Source organism: Emydura macquarii, unplaced genomic scaffold, assembly GCF_026122565.2.
Source record: "Emydura macquarii macquarii isolate MOO-44397 ecotype Brisbane River unplaced genomic scaffold, CSIRO-AGI_Emac_v2 contig_3305, whole genome shotgun sequence".
NCBI classification, from domain to species: Eukaryota; Metazoa; Chordata; order Testudines; family Chelidae; genus Emydura; species Emydura macquarii.
Genome location: NW_027133442.1, coordinates 679,705 through 700,361, shown reverse-complemented (window position 1 = coordinate 700,361; position 20,657 = coordinate 679,705). Strand labels below are relative to the sequence as shown.

At 38.9% G+C, this 20,657-nt stretch overlaps 1 protein-coding gene across 1 annotated transcript in view; it reads right to left on the bottom strand.

The window, feature by feature from the left end:
• Positions 1-20,657, bottom strand: part of CFAP61 (cilia and flagella associated protein 61) — a 224,539-nt gene that overhangs the window by 91,866 nt on the left and 112,016 nt on the right. The window contains exon 18 of the mRNA XM_067532819.1: positions 19,500-19,627. Within this exon, the coding sequence (XP_067388920.1) occupies positions 19,500-19,627 (128 nt within the window). The remainder of the gene's footprint in view (positions 1-19,499; positions 19,628-20,657) is intronic.

The window sequence follows — 20,657 nt, the reverse complement described above, 5'->3', positions numbered from 1 at the left end:
AATTTCACTATATAAATTAGGGCTGTCAATTAATTACAGTCAATGCAGTGATTAACGGAAAACAAATTATTTAGATTTAAAAAACAGTTGCGATCAATTGTAGTTTTAAACACATTGTTAAACAATAACAGAATACCAATTTGATTTTATTATAAATTTTTTGGAAGTTTTTCTCCATTTTTCAAATAATATTGATTTCAATTAAAACACAAAATACAAAGTGTACAGTGCTCAGTCCACTCAGTCCTACTTCTTGTTCAGTCAATTGCTAAGACAAACAAGTTTGTTTACATTAATGGGAGATAATGCTGCCCGCTTCTTATATACAATGTCACCTGAAAGTGAGAACAGGCGTTTGCATGGCACTGTTGTAGCCAATGTTGCGAGGTATTTACATGCCAGTTGTATGCTCCTTCATGCTTTGACTTGAAAGCTCTAAAGTTTTACATTGTTTTGTTTTTGAGTGCAGTTATGAAAAAAAATTCTACATTTGTAAGTTGCACTTTCATGATAAAGAGATTACACTACAGTACTTGTATGAGATGAATTGAAACATATTTCTTTTGTTTATCTTTTTTACAGGGCAAATATTTATAAAACAAATAATATAAATTGAGCTCTGTACACTTTGTATTCTGCGTTGTAATTGAAATCAATATATTTGAAAATGTAGAAAAACATCCAAAATATTTATAATAAAATTAAATTGGTATTCTGTTATTGTTTAATCATGTGATTAATCGCAACTTTTTTTTAGTCTTGTGATTAATTATGATTATTTTTTAATCGTTTGGCAGCTCTGATATAAATCAATGGTACACTCTCACCAGAAATACCTATGTCAGTTCTGGTAGCCCTCTCTCCAGAAGGATATAGCAGAAATAGAGGTGGAATGCAAATAGAGGCATGGAAAGAGATGTAAAGAGAGACTGAAAAGACTGGCACTGTTTGAAGAGAGAAGAAAGAGGGGTATGATAGAGATATGTTAAATAATTAATTGTATACAGAAAGTAAATCAGCTGTTCCTATCCATCTTTTCTTATAATAGAAATAATTATTTGTTATTGATAGAAATTAAAAGACAGCAAATTTAAAACTGATTTAAAGGAATACTGTTTTACACAACACATTGAACTATGGAACTCATTGTCACTAAATATCAGTGAGGCAGAGTAGGATTAAAAAATAGATTAGACATGTATATGGATACCGAGAATATACATTGTTACTTTAGACAGGATTATTTTTTTAAAACGGGTAAGATTCTAAACTGCCTTGCACCTTGTGCAAGTCAGTCATTTACACCAGTGCAAAGTGAGTGCAAAGTGGTTTAAACTATATCAGATCAGAATGACTGCACCACACTTTTAAGTGTGTGTGTTGTGGGGGTGGGGTGGAGATGTGGGAAATGTTGTCCAGATGGCCAAGAGAAAGGGAACCATGCTCTACTGGCGGGGGAGAGAGCGGTCAGAAGCTGCTGCAAAAGGGGGGATATAGCCAAATAATAGTAGCAATTTACCTAATTTGCACTCAATCCACACCGGTGCAAATGCCAACACAAGGTGCAGGGCAACAGAGAAACAGGCTCATTATTTTTTTAGAAAGGATTTAAGTCAGCCACTATGTGACAGGAGTTAGGAAGAAACTTCCACTACTATAGAAATTATGGATTGGTTCGTAATTGTTTCTTGCACCTTTCTCTGAGGTATCTGGTACTGCCCATTAGCAGAGAAAGGAGGCCAGCCTAGATTGACCACTGGAGCAATCCAACATGACAATTCCTGTATTCCAAAAGGAATTTGTTTATCACACTAATAATATGAACAATTTCATTTTAAATAGAAAGCTATTTTTAAGTTACGTGGTCATATAGAAAGTATGAAAACCCGGTATATTTTTTTAAATATTATATGCACTTCTGTAACGTAGAATAGTCAAATATAACTTTTTTTAAATATCTAAAATAAGATTTTGTATGTCAAGAGTCTAAAATATTTCTTCTAGCCAACTTATAAACCCCCAAAAATGGAAATTATGTCAATTTCATAAATTTAGTTTCAAAATGTTCAAGTCTGTGGATGGCATTTCCAAAAGTGCCAAAGGCCCTGATTTTTAAAGGTATTTAGGCTAAAGATGGAGATAAGTGTTTGTGAAAATCTTGTTAGGCCCTTATCTGCAGCTGTAAGTGCCTAAATAGCTTTAAAAACTTGCCACTAAGTGACATAGGTGCATAAATCCCATTATCAAAAATGTCTACATCACAAAAGTGCTTTGGAAAATTTTACCCAGTGCACCTAAATTAGGATCTTAAATCCACATTTAGGCACCGAAATATAATTAGCCCGACAAGTCAATAGGGGCTGCAGGTGCTCAACATCTATGAAATTCAGGTGCTTGAATACAGAATTGTGCACAAGGAACCAGATTTGAAAATTCTGGCCAATAACACTGCTGAGTATCTTTATACTTTCTAAACATACACTTGGGCTTTTTTTTCCCATATAATTTTATTTATATGCAAATGAAAGAATAGTTCATACATTCTGGCTTTAGATTCCTCAGTGCAAGTCTAAAAGCCAGCTCCTGATAATTGAAAAACAACAACAGACACTGAAAAACAGGTACTGCACATTAGGAGACAGAGTGGCTTATATGCTTTTAATGTATATAAACAATGCCCAGCATCAAGTGCTGTAAAAGGAGAGGTCACCGTTTTGTGAAAAAGTCTTCAAGTTAAGAGCTCAGACCAATGAAACATTACACAAGTGCACCTGCATTTTAGAAGCAAATAATTCCTGCAGGGATTCATGTTGCTGTGGATACAAAGGGGAAGAACGGCCAAAGATACTTGTAAAGCAGGGAGGGATTAGAGTATCTAGGGAAATAAGTAAAAGGTATTGAGTTTCATTGCACAGTTCTATAGGACAACTACAAAAGGAGGCCTAATCACCCTTGTTCTTGAAATAAAAAAAGGGTCACACTGCCAATTTATTGTGAGTGTAATAAAAGAAGCAACCACAAAAAATTAGTATATTACTTATAGGCATCTCGGCAAGAGCCATTTGCCAATCTACCAGACTATTCCTCCTTAGCTTTTGCTGGTTTTAGCAAAAACTGTCTAAAAAAGCCATTTAATTAACTGCTTTTATTAAACTTCTCATTTGAGCAAATAAATAGCCAAACAGCCTTTTAACACAAAGTAAAGAGCAGTAGCCCACATGGATCTAAATGTTTCCAATTCATTTACTTCAACCTAAATATTACACACCAGTGCAAAAGCTTTTCCAATTCTTTAAAGTAAATGACAAAATTGTATAGGAAGTAATATATTCTCTGAATAACAAAAGAGGTTACCTGATGTGCTGGTCTCCTGTAAGCATAGTATTTAAACAACAACCTTAATATTTGGTGTTATATGATGTACTAAGTCAAAAGCACAGACAACTTTAATTCCATTGTACTCTGACCCTGTAACATAAAAAGTGGTTTAACTACGAAAGCTGGTGCTAGTTCTAAAAAAAAGTGTAACAAACTGCCAGTTTTGAGCACTATTCAAACTATTAATAGAGAAGTAAATGCTACAGTATAACAAGCGTAGCTGATAATAAATATGGAAAATCAAATTAGTACATACATTATATCACCTTAATTTTCCATTAAAATCTGGCAGAGTGGCCTTCATTCAGTGCACCTTTCTCTACATGTTACCTGTGTAATTCTGATACCATAAATAATCTTAATCACTTTTTTGACCACTTGCTGCCTTGTAACTTGTTCCGTTTCCAGACAGAGTTGAAGTCAGTTACATGCCTTTCTTTTTCTCCCATTTTTCAGGTACCTGCATTCTTTTCTGGCATGTAAGAATCAACATAAGATCAAGATCTCATTACTGGAATACTATTATACAGGGGATCAGGAAGGATGGGCAGAGAAAAAAGGGAGGAGGTGTTGCATTATACATCAAGAATTTGTACACTTGTTCGGCGGTCCAGAAGGAGGTGAGGGGCAGACCAGCTGAAAGTCTTTGGGTAAAGATAAAAGGGGAAAAATTGGGTTGATGTCATGGTATGGGTCTACTATAGACCACCAAATCAGGAAGACGATGTGAATGAGGCATTTCTAGAACAAATAACAGAAATATCCAAAGCACAAGAATGGTAGTAATGGGGGACTCTAATTACTCAGACATCTGCTGGAAAAGTAATATAGCAAAATTCAAATTTTCCAGTAAGTTCTTGGAATGAGTAGAGGACAACTTTTTGTTTCAGAAAATGGAGGAAGTAACCAGGGAGACAGCCATTTTAGACTTGATTCTAACCAACAGGGAGGAATTGGTTGCAAATCTGAAGGTAGAAAGCAATCTGGATGAAACTGATCATGAAATGAAATGAAATGATAGATTTCATGATTCTAAGGAAAGGAATGAGTGAGAGCAGCAAAATAAGACAACAGACTTCAAAAAAAGCAGATTCTAACAAATTCAGAGACCTGATAGGTATGGTCTCATGGGAAGAAAATCTAAGGGATAAAGGAGTTCAGAAGAGCTGGTGGTTTCCCAAGGTCACAATATTAAAGGCACAATATAAAGCTATCCCAATGCGAAGGAAAGATTTTCAGATGCCAATATGGCTTCGCTGGGAGTTCTTTAATGACCTGAGAAATCAAAAAGGAATCCTACAAAAAGGGGAAACATGAACAAATTGTTAAGAAGAACAAAAGAATAACACAAGCATGTAGGGACTACATCAGAAAGCCTAAGGCACAATATGAGTTACATCTGGCAAGAGACATAAAAGGCAAGAAGAAGAGACTCTTTAAATACATTAGGAGCAAAAAAAGAGGAAGAAAAGTGTAAGTCATCTACTTATAGGGGAAGGAGAGCTAATAACTGATGACATCAAGAAGGCTGAGGTGTTTAATGCCAGTTTTGCTTCAGTCTTCACTAAAAATGTTAATGATGACTGTAGTGAGGTAAAGTGGCCTCCCTCCAAACTGGAGAGTGAGTGACCACTACACTCCCCCTGGTGAGCGGAGCTGAATCTGCCCTGCGCCTGGTACTGGAAGTCCCGAGGCAGAACAGGAAGTATAAAAGGAGAGCCCTGGAGCTCAGTTGGTGCTGGATCATCGGAGGGAGCAAACGTCTCTTCCAGAGAGCGGAGATCTCTACAGGATCCTGGACTAACCCCTGGAGTGGAGCTTCACCTTGTAGTCAGAAGAGACAGATGAGTACCCCAAGGAGCTGCCAGGACCGCCATCAGATGAATGCCCCGAGGAGCTATGGGGATTGCTGATAGCCGAGTACCCCAAGGAGACAGAGGATCTTTGGACTACAGAGCCCTACACCCAGACTGTAGTAGGAAGTAGCCCAGGGGAACCATACTTTAGTCCAGTTTTGCTGCCAGTGAGTGAGTCAGTGTTTCTGCTGGGACCACGCTGACACAGGGTCAGACCCATTTGCCACTCTTAGGGCCTGGGTTGGGACCTGGTGGAGTAGGATAGGACTGGGTCTCTCTAACCCCTGCCACCAACCCCACACCTGGGATGGCAGCCAACTCCCCCATAGACTGTTTATTGCTGTCTGCCCCATCCAGGCGGTTGTGGGCTAAAGACTGTTTGTGGCTCTGTCCTGCCCATAGGGCCAGAGTTTCCCTTAAAGATTGTTACCTGCTGTCTGCCTGTAGGGAGGAGGAATGGCCTCCTTCCCCACTCAAGAGCGAGGGACCACTACACTGACCAGATACTCAACACAAATAATATTAACAACAAGGGGAAAGAAATGAAAGCCAAATAGGGAAAGAACAGATTAAAGAATATTTAGATAAGTTAGACGTATTCAAGTTGGCAGGGCCTGATGAAATTCATCTTAGGATACTTACGGGACTAGTTGAACCAATCTCGGAACTGCTAGCAATTATCTTCGAGAACTCATGGAGGACAGCGGAGGTCCCAGAGGAGTGAAGAAGGGCAAACATAGTACTTTACTTATCTTTAAAAAAGGAAATAAAAAGGACCAGGGGAATCATAGACCAGTCAATCTAACTTCATTAAATGGAAAGTTACTGGAACAAATTAAACAATCAATCTGTAAGCACCTAGATCAGTGGTTCTTAACCTTTCCAAACTACTGTACCCCTGAAGCCTGAGTCCCACCCCCACAGGGCTGAGGCATGTAACTTAGTTTCATGGCGCCCCTGTGGCTCCAGGCAATTGCCTTTCTTGCCACCCCCAATACCAGCTCTGCACTTGCGACCCCTCTAAAACCCCAGGTTAAGAAACACTGACCTAGATGATAATAAGGGTTATAAGGAATAGCCAGCATGGATTTGTCAAGAACAAATCATGCCAAACCAACCTAATTTCCTTCTTTGACAGACTTTCTTTCTTTGACAGGGTTACTGGCCTAGTGAATAGGGAGGGAATCAACAGATGTGTTATATCTTGATTTTAGTAAGGCTTTTGACACACACTGACATGACATTGCCACAAGCAAATTAGAGAAATGTGGGCAAGATGAAATCACTATAAGGTGAGTGCAAAATTGATTGAAAGGCCATACCCACAGAGTAGTTATAAATGGTTCGCTGTCAAGCTGGGAGGGCTATGTAGATGGGTCAGTCCTGTTACTATTCCTTATTTTCATTAATGTCTTAGATAAAGAAGTGCAGAGTATGCATAAAAATTGTGGATGACACCAAGATGGGAAGGGTTGCAAGCACTTTGAAGGACAGGATTAGAATTCAAAACAACCTTGACAAATTGGAAAATTGGTCTGAAATCAACAAGATGCAATTCAATAAAGATAAGTGCAAAGTACTTTACCTAGGAAGGAAAAATCAAATGCACAACTACAAAATGGGGGATAACTGGCTAGGCGGAAGTACAGCTGAAAAGGATCTGGGAACTATAGTAGATCACAGATTGAAAACGAGTCAACAATGTGATGCACTTGAGAAAAACATTAACAACATTCTTGGGTGTATTAATAAGAGTGTTGTATGTAATACATGGGAGGTAATTGTCCTGCTCTAGTCAGCACAGGTGAGGCCTCAGTTGGAGTACTGTATCCAATACTGGGTACCACACTTTAGGAAAGATGTGAATAAACCAGGGAGAGTCCAGAGGAGAGCAAAAAAATAATAAAGAGTGCAGAAAATTTGACCTATGAGGAAAGGCTAAAAAACTGAGCATATTTAGTCTTGATACAGGACGACTGATGGGAGATCTGATAATGATCTTCAAATATGCTAAGGGCTGTTATAAAGAAGATGAAGATCAACTGTTATCCATGTCCACTGAGGTAGGACAAGAAGTAATGGGTTCAATCTGTAGCAAGGGAGATTTAAATTAGATATTAGGGAAAAAAATTAACTATAAGAGTAGTTAAGTTCTGGAATAAACTTCCAAGGGAGGCTGTGGAATCCCCAAATTTGGAAGTTCTTAAGAACAGGTAAGACAAATACCTGTCAGTGATGGTCTAAGCTTGCTTAGTCCTACCTCAGTGCAGCGGGCTGTACTTGATGACCTGAAGGTCTCTTCCAACCATACATTTCTATGATTCTATAAGTATGAGGAGTCACGGGAAAACAATGCAGCAGTATTATCTCTCTGTGGAAAGGATGTCATACATAACATCATAACGTCCCCACACCTGAGGTCATACTTTCTTGTTTACTACGCTCTAAGTGAGAGTGCCAACAAAAGGAGGAAGCAGAAGAGATCATTGTGTGAACAATGACTTCCAAACAAATGTGTTGGCAGACAAGAAACTACATATGTGTATCAACTTAGGTCTTCAAAACAAGATTCCTACATTTTTAGTTAAGAGTTCTCCAAGACAAACCAGTCCTCCATTGGATCAACACTGGAGAAAAAAAATGCCAAGGTATTTGAAATGGCTTGTGTGAAGAGAGACATTGCAGTGGAGTTTTTATCAGGACCCTTTCAAGACAGGACTCCAGGAAGTGACCTCAAATACACTTTTTTGCCCTTATGACATTTTTCATTACTAGGATTCCAGGGTATAGAATTATGCTCCATTGGGTCAAGCATATATAATTATTCTCAAAGATTTTGTCTGAATAATTCAAAAGATGAATTTGCTGCATTCTCTATAAAACTTCTCAGCAGTCATTAATGGCTTTTCCTCGACAGTCCTCTCCCCATCTGAGTTGCAGCACTAAAAATGACTCTAGTTGTCAGTTGCTCCATAGGGCTTCTCAGTAGCTGACACTTCAGATAAAATCCTAGGCCCTACTGAAATCAATGAGAGTTTCAGTGTTGCCAGATTTTCACCCCTTATCTTTCCCAGGTGGTTTCCTCCAAACCACCATCCAAATGCAGACCATATCAGCAGAGGAACATACGGTGGCTACAGCTGGTCAAAACTTGGAATTTCTGTTCCGTGGGAAAATCCACCATTTCAAAATTTGTTTTTCTTTTCAATCAAAACAAATTTTTAAAATTTCCCACAAAATAATATTTTAAAAAATTTCAGTCGAATGTTTTATTTTGATAAAAATCAAAACTTTTGTTCCAATTTTGACTTCAACATTTTTTTAGAACAGTAATTTTGAAACAAAAACTAAAAACATTTTGTTCCGATAGCATCAAAACAGAACATCATTGAATATCATCAAAACATTCATTTCATTTTTTTCAAAAGAAAATTTAGTCAAAACTGACACATTCCTGTGAATCGTTTAGATATCAAAGAAGTGGCATTTACTGACAGAAGAACTTTCAGTTGGAAAATTTCCAGCCAGTTCTACTAATGACATTCTTCCTGATTTCTCTGGCAGATACTGTACCCCACAGAAATACACAGCAAACCACCGTGCACCACCAGCCCACTAAGCAAGCACTGTCTCCTTTATCTTAGTGGTGATTCTTCCAAAAAGTCAAGGAATTTTCACTTTGACCTATGACTGACTCTCCTCAAGGAAGCTGCAAGATCTCCTCTCTCTTGCAGTTCTACTTCCCTGAATGCCAAGGGAGCAACAGAATGACCTCTCACCCCTGACTTCAAATTTACCCTATGCTAAGTGTATTTCCATAATTTGTACTCCCCATTCTCTGCTCCTGATACCCCTTGAACTTCTGCTACATCTCCAATAAATTCATTCTGATCCACAAATCATTTCCTGCTTCCTTCCTCCTTCTCACTAAAACCTGGCTCTGCTTCGGTTGCTGCTCTCCCCTTTGGTGATCTCTCCCCTGAATCATCCTGACTCAGGGATGGTCCTGTCCTTCTCCTGTCACTTCCTGCTCCATTCTCCTCTTCTAAACTCATTCCATTCAGTTCTCCTCTCTTTCTTCCTTCCCCAGACTCCCTGACTTCTCCTAACTTCAACAGTTGACTTTCTTTCTTATCTCCTCTATCCCTGCCTTTATCCCAGGCAATTTAAACTCCCATAATACTCACTAGTCTGACTTTTCTCCTTTCCACGTCTTTTCATAGTGCTCATTTGATGGCTAGCTTTGGGCCAACTCACCATCTTGGTCCCTCTACTGACCTAGTTTTTACGAGACACTTATCTTTTCAGTTTCTATCTTCAAACCCCCTCCCTGATGCCCATTTAATCTCCTTGAATAACTCACCCTCCCCTCTCCTTCTCACCGTCATTGTTTTCATACTCTTCAATAGATTTATCTAACTTGTCTGAAACTCTCAGCTCCCTCTTTCCTTACTTGTGTCAACTCCTTGGTCTCTACAATAGATTCTCTCACACCACTCTTTGCTCCAACCTCCATCTTTGGCTCTGTCCCGGTAATTCTATTAGTTCTCTCTTTATTCTGTTTTGTCTTCTTCATTTCCAACAACTTGACGTCTAAAGCCTGAATGGACCATGTATCTTCAACACCTAACCCTTCTACCCCTTGGCTTTCCTGAAACCCTCTTCTCAACACTACCATTTTGCCCAGCATCATGCCAATATTTTTAAAGAATATTTGTATTGTTTCTCTATGTATAACAATAAAAATCCCGTAAGTATAAGTATAAAGTGTGTAAGTGTAAGTATAAAGAAAAAGTATACAGACAACAGAGGACAAACTGAGGAACCACATTTACAACTAACTGGCAAATGAATCTTGACTAACAGCACTTTCTCCTCCTCCTTCACCCAAGCTCCACTTTAGGCTTAAGTGTGAGCTGGGTTACCTGTCTGTGCAAGGGAGCAAGGGGGTCTAAGAGGCCTCCTTACACCAGCTCCCTGAATAGCTGGCCTATGTATGGGATGGGGAAAGTACAGCTGATGCAGGGTCCTGTGTAAGCAAATGGGCAGGGAGAAAGGATGTCTGGAACCTTGTGGCTCTGCTCTCAAACACACTGGCCATACATTATAGGCTGATCCAGTTTACTCCCCCCTTGGAGCAAGGAATAAGCAGGGTCCAAATTATAATTCTGAGGCATAATTTGGTCCCTGGTTTCCTCCTGGGCCAGCACAGCTACAGAACACACCTTATTCAGGGTTCGTGGTATTTCCGTGATCTTCTAGTCCATAACAATCTCTCCTGTGAGCCTGTCTGACAGAGCAGGGTACCTTACAAGAAGCTCTTGTCTCACCTCATGCGTGTAAGGTGTATAGCTAAATTATTCAGGCAGACACGCACATTATGAACCTCCTTAGCAGCATAGTTTACATGAGGAATATTCTATCTTCACCAGAACACACAAAAGCACGTCTCCTTATTGAGGGCTATTTTGGGGACAAAAAATCAACTTCCTTTCCCCAGATGTTTCAGTGCTAGAGCTGGTCAAAAATGTTGCAAGGTTTATTTATTTATTAATAATTTAAAAAACATCAGACCTGTTTTTGCTCACACTTTGAAATAAATTCACCCCCTGGAAGGCTGCTATGTTACCTACCCTCAAACCCTAACCAGAACCTGTGAGCTACTGGGCTCGGCTGTTCTACCTTTGTTGAATGTAGATGATGACCTTGGGAATAGTATTCTTGATTTTGTTAAATACGATTGCCTGGAATTTAGCAGAGTTAAAATCACCAGTGAGGCACACTCTTACAATGCTTACTAATACTGGTTTTTGCAAACAAAGGTACTGAGGAGCTTCACATTAGGGAAGGACAACAACAGTGTGTTTGAGTTTCTTGTCTGCTACTATTCTGTTTTTGCTGTATGAATGTGACAAAAGAGTGGCTCCCAGTGTTTCAGTGAGTAACATCCGGTGCAAATTCTAACGCTTTCATGTGACTTTTTTTTTTTTTTATAGTATTTCCTATTTCCTTACGCCACAAGACAAATTTTGAAACCTGAATGCTTAACCTTAATCTTTTCTAGTACTACAAGTGTCTACAAGACAGACCTAATATTTTGAAATGCTCTCTATTGCTTGGCACAAGTACTGCATCTATTGCTCTTGACTGAGAGAAAAGGTATGAAGTCAGTAGAAAGACTCCCACTGGTGTTATATTCAGTCCTACATGCTTATTTTCCCTGTCGACTCAGGACCAGATATTCCCCAGTCATCTTCCACACAGAAAAAGAATATTTCTCACAAAATTGTGTGATATTTTTGCAGCCACCATGGTGCTATGTTGTCGTGTTGGAAAGCTGGCAGATGTATAATGAGAGAAGCCATGGCTAGCTGAAGATCCAGAGGAAAACTGGGCCCAAAACCCTTGATCTCAGAACATCCATACGCAGTAGTGGATTTGCTCAGGGGTCCTGGCTAATTTGAGGGCCCCTGCAGGAGCAGCAGAACCTGTGTAGAAGTGGAGCGGCCGCACCCCCTGCTCCTCCTCTTTCCTCCTGAGGCCCCACCCCTGGCCAGGCCGGAAGCCAGAGCTATGGATCCTCAACCTGTACTGGGGGAGAGGAGAGGGGCTAGTGCCCAAGAGCAGCTTCTGGTCCATGTCCCCACCCCCTGGAGCATGACCACAGTGCCCTGGACTTCCTGAGTGGCTCTTACCATGGCCTGGCTTTAGCTTCCAGCCTGGCCAGGGACAGGGCCCCATAGCGAGGGGAGGCTAAGGCCCATCTCAGCCCCACTGGGAAGCGGTTGGCACCGCTAGCAGGGGCTACACTTTGTGGCAGGGGAGCCTTATTAGCTCCTCCACTGCAAAGTACAATCCCTGCCACTGCTGCTCCATGCCTGCCCGAGGCTACTACGCCAATGGTAAAAAGTGGGTGGGCACGGCCCCTTGGCACCCTTAGTTCTGGTGTCCCAGTCCCCAAGGTGTGGGGGTCCAAAACGTTCTTTGTGCCCAGGGCCCCAATAAATCTCTGTCCGCCTCTGTAGCAGCTGCCCTTTAGGTTCTCCCAACATCCTCAAGCACAATTGCTTGGCTAGCATTGGCTCCTCTGGAGGCAGAGGAGCACTGTGATGGAGGGTCATGGTTCACCTACTTCTTTACAAGAGAAACATGCGGACTACAAAGGCTGTTCTCCAATTTTTGCCCCTCCAGCAGGCCATGCCTTCTGTTTCGCATACTACTGCAATCACATCTGGCTGGCGTAAAGATGCCGTTCACAGTTATGTTGCTGTGGGAACATACTACAGTTACATTACCACTCCTTATGCACCCCTCCAAATTCCATTTCAACATAAACTGCACCCATAACATTCCTCTTTACACTGCAGATACGTAGGGTGTAGGTGGTAATTATACCCAAAAAGTGATCTCCAAACTGCAAAAAGACATCCCTAAATAAATAAATAAATAAATATCTTCAAACAAATGTCTTTGTCATAGAGAGAGTACACATTAACATTAAATAATGGATACGCAGGAATCAAATCCTATGTTAAACACCAAAGGGCAAAGTTACTAGTACAACCAGCCAGCTATCTCTCACATTTCAATCAGCAAATTCCACTGTACTTCAAAATCAACTAATAGGCAGCCGACATCCTTCTTTGAAGATCTCAATAGTTACATCTCAATTATGGGTAGAAAAATCTCTTTTCCAAAGCATGCTTCTTTAAACAAGGAAAAAATAATCATGAACAGAACTGAAAAGCAATTATTCCAGTGCCACTTAAACAAAGAAATGGAAAACATAAATGTATCGTGGTGCTCCTTTTTTTATTCTCAATTGCATATTCTAGATTACTACAAACTTCAAGGCACTCAGATACAAAGCTCCATAATGAGCTGATCATGCTATTATGATGCTGAGTCACCCAACTGTTTTTTCAGAATTAAAATATCAACTGTTCTCATTGACCATTCTGGGCTTTGCAACAGGCCCGTTGTGAGGCATAATATTCTTTGTCCTAAATATAGTTTTTAAAAAATATAAATAGTAACACCTACAATATAAAACATGCCAGAATGTGGTGTTTGCATGGTATGTTTAAAATGGCAAATGCTTAAAATAGAAATAGTCTTGTTTTCAAGTTAAAAATAGTCTCTAAAACAAGCTATTTCATTATAAACTAATAATATAGCTCGGCTAATTCAGTATTATTTTTGGCAGAAGAATGTCAAATGATTGCTAGTAAGGATGATCTTGACTCATAGCCTTCCCCATAGGTTATGCTAGTATCAGTCACTGACAGTATCCATTGTGACACTGATTTAACAACAAGGCAAGATATGACCTATCCTATTTATCTCTGTCACAACTTGATCTCTATTCACTATAAATGATGGAAGGCAACAATGTCTGAATGGTGCAGGAGCAGTGACACTGAACACATGGTAGACTACAACATTGTTTTGGATTTGCCTTGGTATGAAAAAAAAGCAGTCAAAAGGAAGCACACATATATCAACTCATGTGGCAAAGACAGATAGAATAAAACAATGAAGATCACTAAACCCTTCATTACATGTTAGCTCTGTGATCAGCAAGTAAGCACTAACTATTTAATTAGTCAACTAATGAGTGACAGGCAACATGGAACGCTTCAGATGTTCTCAGACAAATGTAAAGATAAAAAGCCTAATTAAACAGCAAGCATTATGCTCACTATTGCCAAATGGGACAGATGTGCAGGATATTGTGTAATAGCGTGTTGCCAGATAACAGGAGTTGTAGTTGTTCTGTTGCAAATAGTGCTTTTAAAAACCCTAGTATTTCTAAGCTATTCTTAGTTACCATCAGAGGGAAGCTGATCTCATGACAGAAAATCGGCAGTTTAGCAAATTAATGAGATCATCTCATTTTGTTTGAAGACCAGATTCAATGTCTTGCTGAAATATACTTTAAGACTATGGTCCTTTAAGTGCCAAAATAATTTCGGTGTCTAGAAATGCAAAGCAGAATGTGTTCTATTCTGTGTCATCATATTGTATTTTGCGATTTCAGCAACCTCCTATTTGTTATTTATATGATACATTTATGACTATAGAATGTAGAGAATAAGTCGTTGTTTACAGCAGAGATTGGATTAAGAAGGGTTTTAAAACCATGGATTAAAATGGACCTTCTCCATAATCAGGACACAATAACACTTTCCCCACCTATATGCAAAGAGATGGATAAAAAGCTAATTGGTTCATTGTACCAGAACCAATGACAAGATACTGCTGCAAGGGAACTTTCTGGGATCTTGCAGACAAACGCCAATCAACTCTTGACAGAGGGTGCTAGTTAGTATGCGCTTTAGTGAATCATATGCTAGAATAAACTAAAAATGACGTAACATGGATTATCTTCTTCCCTGGCCTAATTTTGCTGTTCTAACGGACATTCTTAAATACCGTCTGACACTAAATGTTTGTGGAAAACTGAGAAAAAGGAAAAACAATTAATAGGGTACTCTGGGGGGAGGGAGGGTTAGGATATTTTTTCAGAGTATGTCAACATTAAAGAAAATGCATAAAATATAATGCTATAAACTATGTTCAAATGGAAATGTTGTTGGGGGAACAATGATTAAAAAGAGATGTCTATTTCATTCTATACCCAGTTTCTAGTTGCTCATTATCTTCTCAAATCAAATATTTAACTCAGGTTGGTATTTCTCATGCTTGATCTCAGCTTCAAGGTCTTTTTTTTTTTTTTTTTTAAACTGTGAAATAAGTATGTACTTTTCAAAACAGAATTCACACTTGAAAAATACTTTCAGATTCTGTTTTTGCAGCTGAGTAATTCAAATATGGTTTTGTTTTATAACTTTCAATTTAGCATGTATACATCAATGTATCTCAATAAGGAATGCATATTTTGCCAAGTTTGAAATGAGGAAGTATAGAGCAATTTAAAATTTTAGAATCACCTGGCCAGGACATTAAGTTCACTGCAGTGATGATTTCAATATTCAGTGACATATACATGGAAGCACATATATTTATTCCAGTATAAACCTAGCTCTATAATACGAATCATTTCAAGGATCACACACTAAAATAAATTCAGGTTGGACCAGATCTTGCATTTCAAATACCCCATACTTTCAAAAAACAAAACAAAACACCACACTGTTGTCAACTCTCCAGATTTAGTCACAAGTTTCATAGTATTTGATGTTTTCTTAAAACCTCAGCTCCTGGAATTGTGTAATCAGAATCTGAGCTTTCATTAAAAAAACAAAAATCAAACCTTTCTAGAACTCATGGTTGTAAATAAAAGCTTGAAAACGTAATCCTAAAAGCTCAAAAACCAGAAGGCAAATAAAAATAACCCAATACTTAGTTAAAAAATCTTATAACTTTTGAGCCAATCTCATGGTTTTGGGAGGTCCTGACTCAGAATTTTTTTTATAACTTGGTGTTCAGAACACTGAGGATGTAAAATTGTATATTTTTACTTGAACATCTGCCAAACTCCTTTTCTTGTTGTTTCTTGTCTGAGACTGCTATTCAATGCCAAAAAAAAAAAAAAAAAAAAAAAAGGCCATCTTTTTAAAATCTTTCACTGGTACTTCTTTAGTTTGATTCATTCTAAAATCGTGTTTTCTGCTGACATTCTACAACAAACGGTAAGCAGGAGCAGCAATGAGATAGTTTGGGGCGGGGAGAACAATAGGGACAGAGACTCAGCATTGCTGGGTTGAACTGTTTCTCCACAAGAGCATTGTTAGGCTGCTGCTTCTGCTTTAGGGCTGGTGTACAAACAAAAATTGTGCTGGTTTAACAAAAGGTGTGATGTTGCACTGCCTTGTCCTACTCCTAGACAGAACCCTAAATCCTGTCTTTGTGTAAGGAGAAACATGTAATTTGCACTGGCCAGGAGGAGCTCTGGCTAGGAACTGTGGGAGTCACAGTTCCTTCCCTGCTTGCCTTTGTTCCTGTAGGGAAGTTAATTACTGAGGCAATTTATGGTGCTACTGACTTCTTCCCCTCACACTGGTTCAGCTCTGCTGGCTGATGAATTGATGGGGCAGAACCAAGGCTCTGTTTGCTTCCTCTCTTCTGCCCCTTCCCCTTCCCACACACTTGCTTAGGGATGGGGAGTAGAGCAACGATCCTCTGAAGCCTGCTTTCACACCTGCATCTGGACTCACAATCGGGGAAGGACATGCATCTGATGAAGGTGGGACTTTTACCCCCTTACTCTCCTTTGTAACTGCCTAGGAGGGATTGACAGTTGTGCCCCTTTCGGGCCATTTCGTGAAGAAAAAATTCTTACTCTTCTGTAGACTAAACTAAAATTACTTTTCAGCTAAAACTAAATTCTAAAGTAGAAGACTAAACTCAGGAAAAAGGAGCAGGAGTCATTTATTTGGATAATGAAACATGGATAATAAGAACAGCTGCACTCCCATTCAATAGGGTAAAACATTAGGGCTATAAACCCTCATATTTCAGGGCATTAGCCAACAACTTATTGAAGGAAGGGGTGTTAGAAAGAAGCTTCCCTGGAGTACATAGTAGTCCACTATGGGAGTTCTTGCACCCTTCTCTGAAGCAGCTTGTACTGGCCACTGTAGGACATGGAACTAGATGGACCACTCGTTTGATTCAGTATGGCAATCCTGGTGTTCCTAAAAAACTCCTGATTTCCTCCCTGCGAGTGTAAATGAGGGATTTAAGAAGCGTTTTCTAATAAAATAATATCATACAAAATATACTTCAGCATTTTGGAGGATGGACTGCAGAGCATATTTTTGCATTCAGGTGATAAGAACTGATGCTAGAATCTCCCCTGCATTGTTCAAACAGAGAGAGCACTGAATGTCCTAGAAAAATAACTAGAGCACTCTGCCTCAAATGGATTTTCCACAAACTAGTGTTACTGCCACATTTAATACTAGAGCACAATAGCACCAAGAGGCAGTGTTCTACATCTTTCAAACAAGTAGATATAATTCTCATTATTTTTTCAGTATTTAATGAAAAATATATTTCTTCAGTCTCAAACAAGTTGAAATCACTTTTAAAATCAAGTTGTAATGACTGTTATGAAAGTAAATGTATTATAGTTGTGTGTTTCTATGGTGACTACTAATGTAAAATAATTAAGTAGGAAGAAAAATGAGAAGAAAACTACTTCCTCTTTTAAGGATTAGGGGGTTTATAAATTGATTCAATCTAGTTATTTTTAGTACATGTAACCTTTGCAAACAATAGCAGAAAATTGTGAATAGATTAAATTAAATTGTATTAAAAGGTCTCTGCACTGAACAAGGGACTTTCTTTATCAACTGCTGATACAAAAATTAAAATTTACCTTTGTTAAGCTTATACTACATAAACATAAAAATATGTAAAAAAGTGATGCTGAGTATTGGCTCCTTTGATTCTTTGAGTTCTCAATGGTTCTTATGTGGCAGTACTCAAATTCGCATGACCCTGAAAGTTCCAATCATATTGTTTTCAAGACTAGTACTTCTAAATATCATGCAAACAGATCTTGTGAGAACTCTTAATTAGAACACAGCTGGAATAAAGCTTACCGCTCAGAAGTCTTGTCTGTGGAAATTTCTTAGAACTGTAAATGTAAATCGTCAAGGATACAAGACATTTTTGTATGAAAATTGCTGTACAAATGGGAAGGATGTCTCATGGTCAAGGTGCTGGACTGGAACTCAGAAGATGTGGGTTCTGTTCCCAGCTTTGTCACAGACTTCCTGTGTGACCTTGACCAAGTCATGTAATCTCACTGTACCTCAGTTCTTCATTTGTAAAATGGGGATACTACTACTTCCTTTTTCCCACTCTCTTTGTCTGTCTTGTCTAGTTAGACCAGAATGTCATCAGGGAATGTATCTTACTTTTATGTGCAGTGCCTAGCACTGGGCACTGGGAAATGGGCCTAGCTCTAGATGGTACTGTAATATAAATTATTAAAATCATTTGCAAGAGTTATATACATAACATAGTTAGAGCGTTTAGTAAATAACAGCACATGGTGAGAAACAGAAAGAGGGGTAACAGCTAAAATATACATTGCGATAAAGAGTCTAAGGTGAGGAGGGCAGAAGCACCAGAGGAGAAGGGTCTTACACAAACGGGGGATACACTGGGTCAAAGTGTTCCATCAAAGGTTAAAAGAAAGGCATTGGCAACCCAGAGGAGGGAGCGAGAACAGGAGCTATTCTGTCCATTGCTTATAATAATGCAATACCGTTCATAAAGTGCTTAATTTCCCCTGTCTAATGCTTTACAGATATTTCTACTTGTGATACCAACTGCTGTAGTAGCAATACAAAACCCTGAACTCAGCTCTTAGCAGGCACAGTCATTAAAACGCGACACCAGCCCTGCGTGGGGAAGGGAGGGCAGGACTTGGGCAAGCAGCTCGGGCCAGCCCTGCTCGGGAGGACGGGGGGGAGGGGCTCAAGCTAGTCCCACGTGGTGTCCTGTTTTCCCCTTGGGAAATATGGGTTGTCCTATACAGAACAAGCTCCAAAGGTCAATCGAACATTGGTTTATATAGAAATGGCTAGAAATTTAAGCCACATCTGTATGGTCTTTGCAACCAAGTCTAATGACTTATGTTCAAAGAGGATTTAAACTCAGTTGCAGCTAAACAGTGTTCTAATATGATTGGCCAGCCAATGTTGATAGAGCCAAAACATGCAATAGTATAGGCTATAGGCTTTTCATTCACCTCATCAAGCAGCTAACTTCAAATCCATTTGGAATGTACAAGATGCACACCCCATAGCATTACTGCCGAGATTCTGAGGGTAGAATACAATGTAGTTTTGCATTCTCATTGTTCCGTCTTCTTGTGAGACCTTCAGTGGCTGATATACAGGATGTCCCTTCATTCTAAAATTTGTATTTTTAATTCTATCCATGGCTAGCGAGGACCTGATTTTCAGAGATGGCCTTCATTTTTGGGGGCACAATTTTGCACCTGCAAACAATTACATTAGTATTTTTGAATTGCAGAATCCATTAATAAGAAGAGGTCTACCTCTTTACCTCCATATATCAGACAGTTATAGATCTGACTACTAATTTTGCATCCATAATTAAAATACAAACATAAAAATGTAGGTGCAATTATTTGTGGGTGCAAAACTGCACCAAAAGGAATAGAAGCTGAGTTGAAACTTCATTGCAGAATCAAGACCTCTGAAATTAAAAAACAGCTTATTCCCCTCACTATACCAAAGGCAGCAAAAATTTAAAACTTACCAGAAAATCAGTGTTTCTAGAAAGGAGATTCCCACATTTGATGCACCAACCACCACAATTCTAGCATTGACAGACACTTTAGGCTCTAGCATCAGCTTTCGATTTATGTGGTACAAAGCATAGCTTAACTGTAGAAGAAACCAAAAACAAGATAAATATACATACATAAAAACCAAAGAGAAATGAGCTAAGAATCTTTAGCACATTAGTTATGAATTATCTTCGATTTCTCTAAAACTATTTTTATGGCTCATCAACATGACCAACACTATGAATTTCCCCAGGCACACCACAAATCAGCCTAATGGCTAAATAAGTCAACATTTCTGAGTAAGTAACAGGCTACAGAAAAGTACTAGAACTTAATGTTCCAACTTCTCTTGGAGAAGAGGTTATGGAGTATTTGTTGGAGGCTAGAGACTGAACTTTTTTCCCCCTGAGTTTTCTATAATTTATTAACATTCACCTAATACCTAGGAGCATCTGTTCATATAATTTTTTGAATATTTTTGTGCCTTCTGGAGCTATTGTTTTAGATTTTGCCCTTTTTTTTATTCATGGAATGTCTTTACCTGAAGCATCAATTTAAAATAGTTTTAATGTTTTGGATTTCTCTGTGAGTTCAAGCAGCACATTGAGAAATAGCTTCCAAAATCATTTTTCCAAATAAAAAAAGGGTAGATTGAAGGCCAGATCCTCAACTAGTGTAAATCAGCACATCCATTGACTTCAGCAGAGCTATGCCAACTTACAGCAACTGAAAGATCTGGTCAGTAGACGTTAAATGATTCATTCATAGCTTCTCATCTTCCCTTCTTTCTAACGTCTACACTGGTTGATACAGTAAAACTTGGTGTACTCATCTTTACTGCTGTCCTTTGGTTTCACTAGCCAACAGAGAGATGCCAGAAAGTATGTGAGAGAGGGGTCAAGAAACAATAGTGCATTTGACAGAAAATCTCTGCAGTGTCCTACATGTAGTTTTCAGTTTTCTCATAGAAAGCAGAGAAGCTTTTTCTATTATGAAGCATTACACACTTTGCCTTTTAGTTATTGCTTTGGGTTGCACAAACTTCACATGTCACAGAATGCATAATTGTATATTCACATGTGCACTGAAGGGAGAAATAGGAAACTGAGTTACTTTTATTATTCATC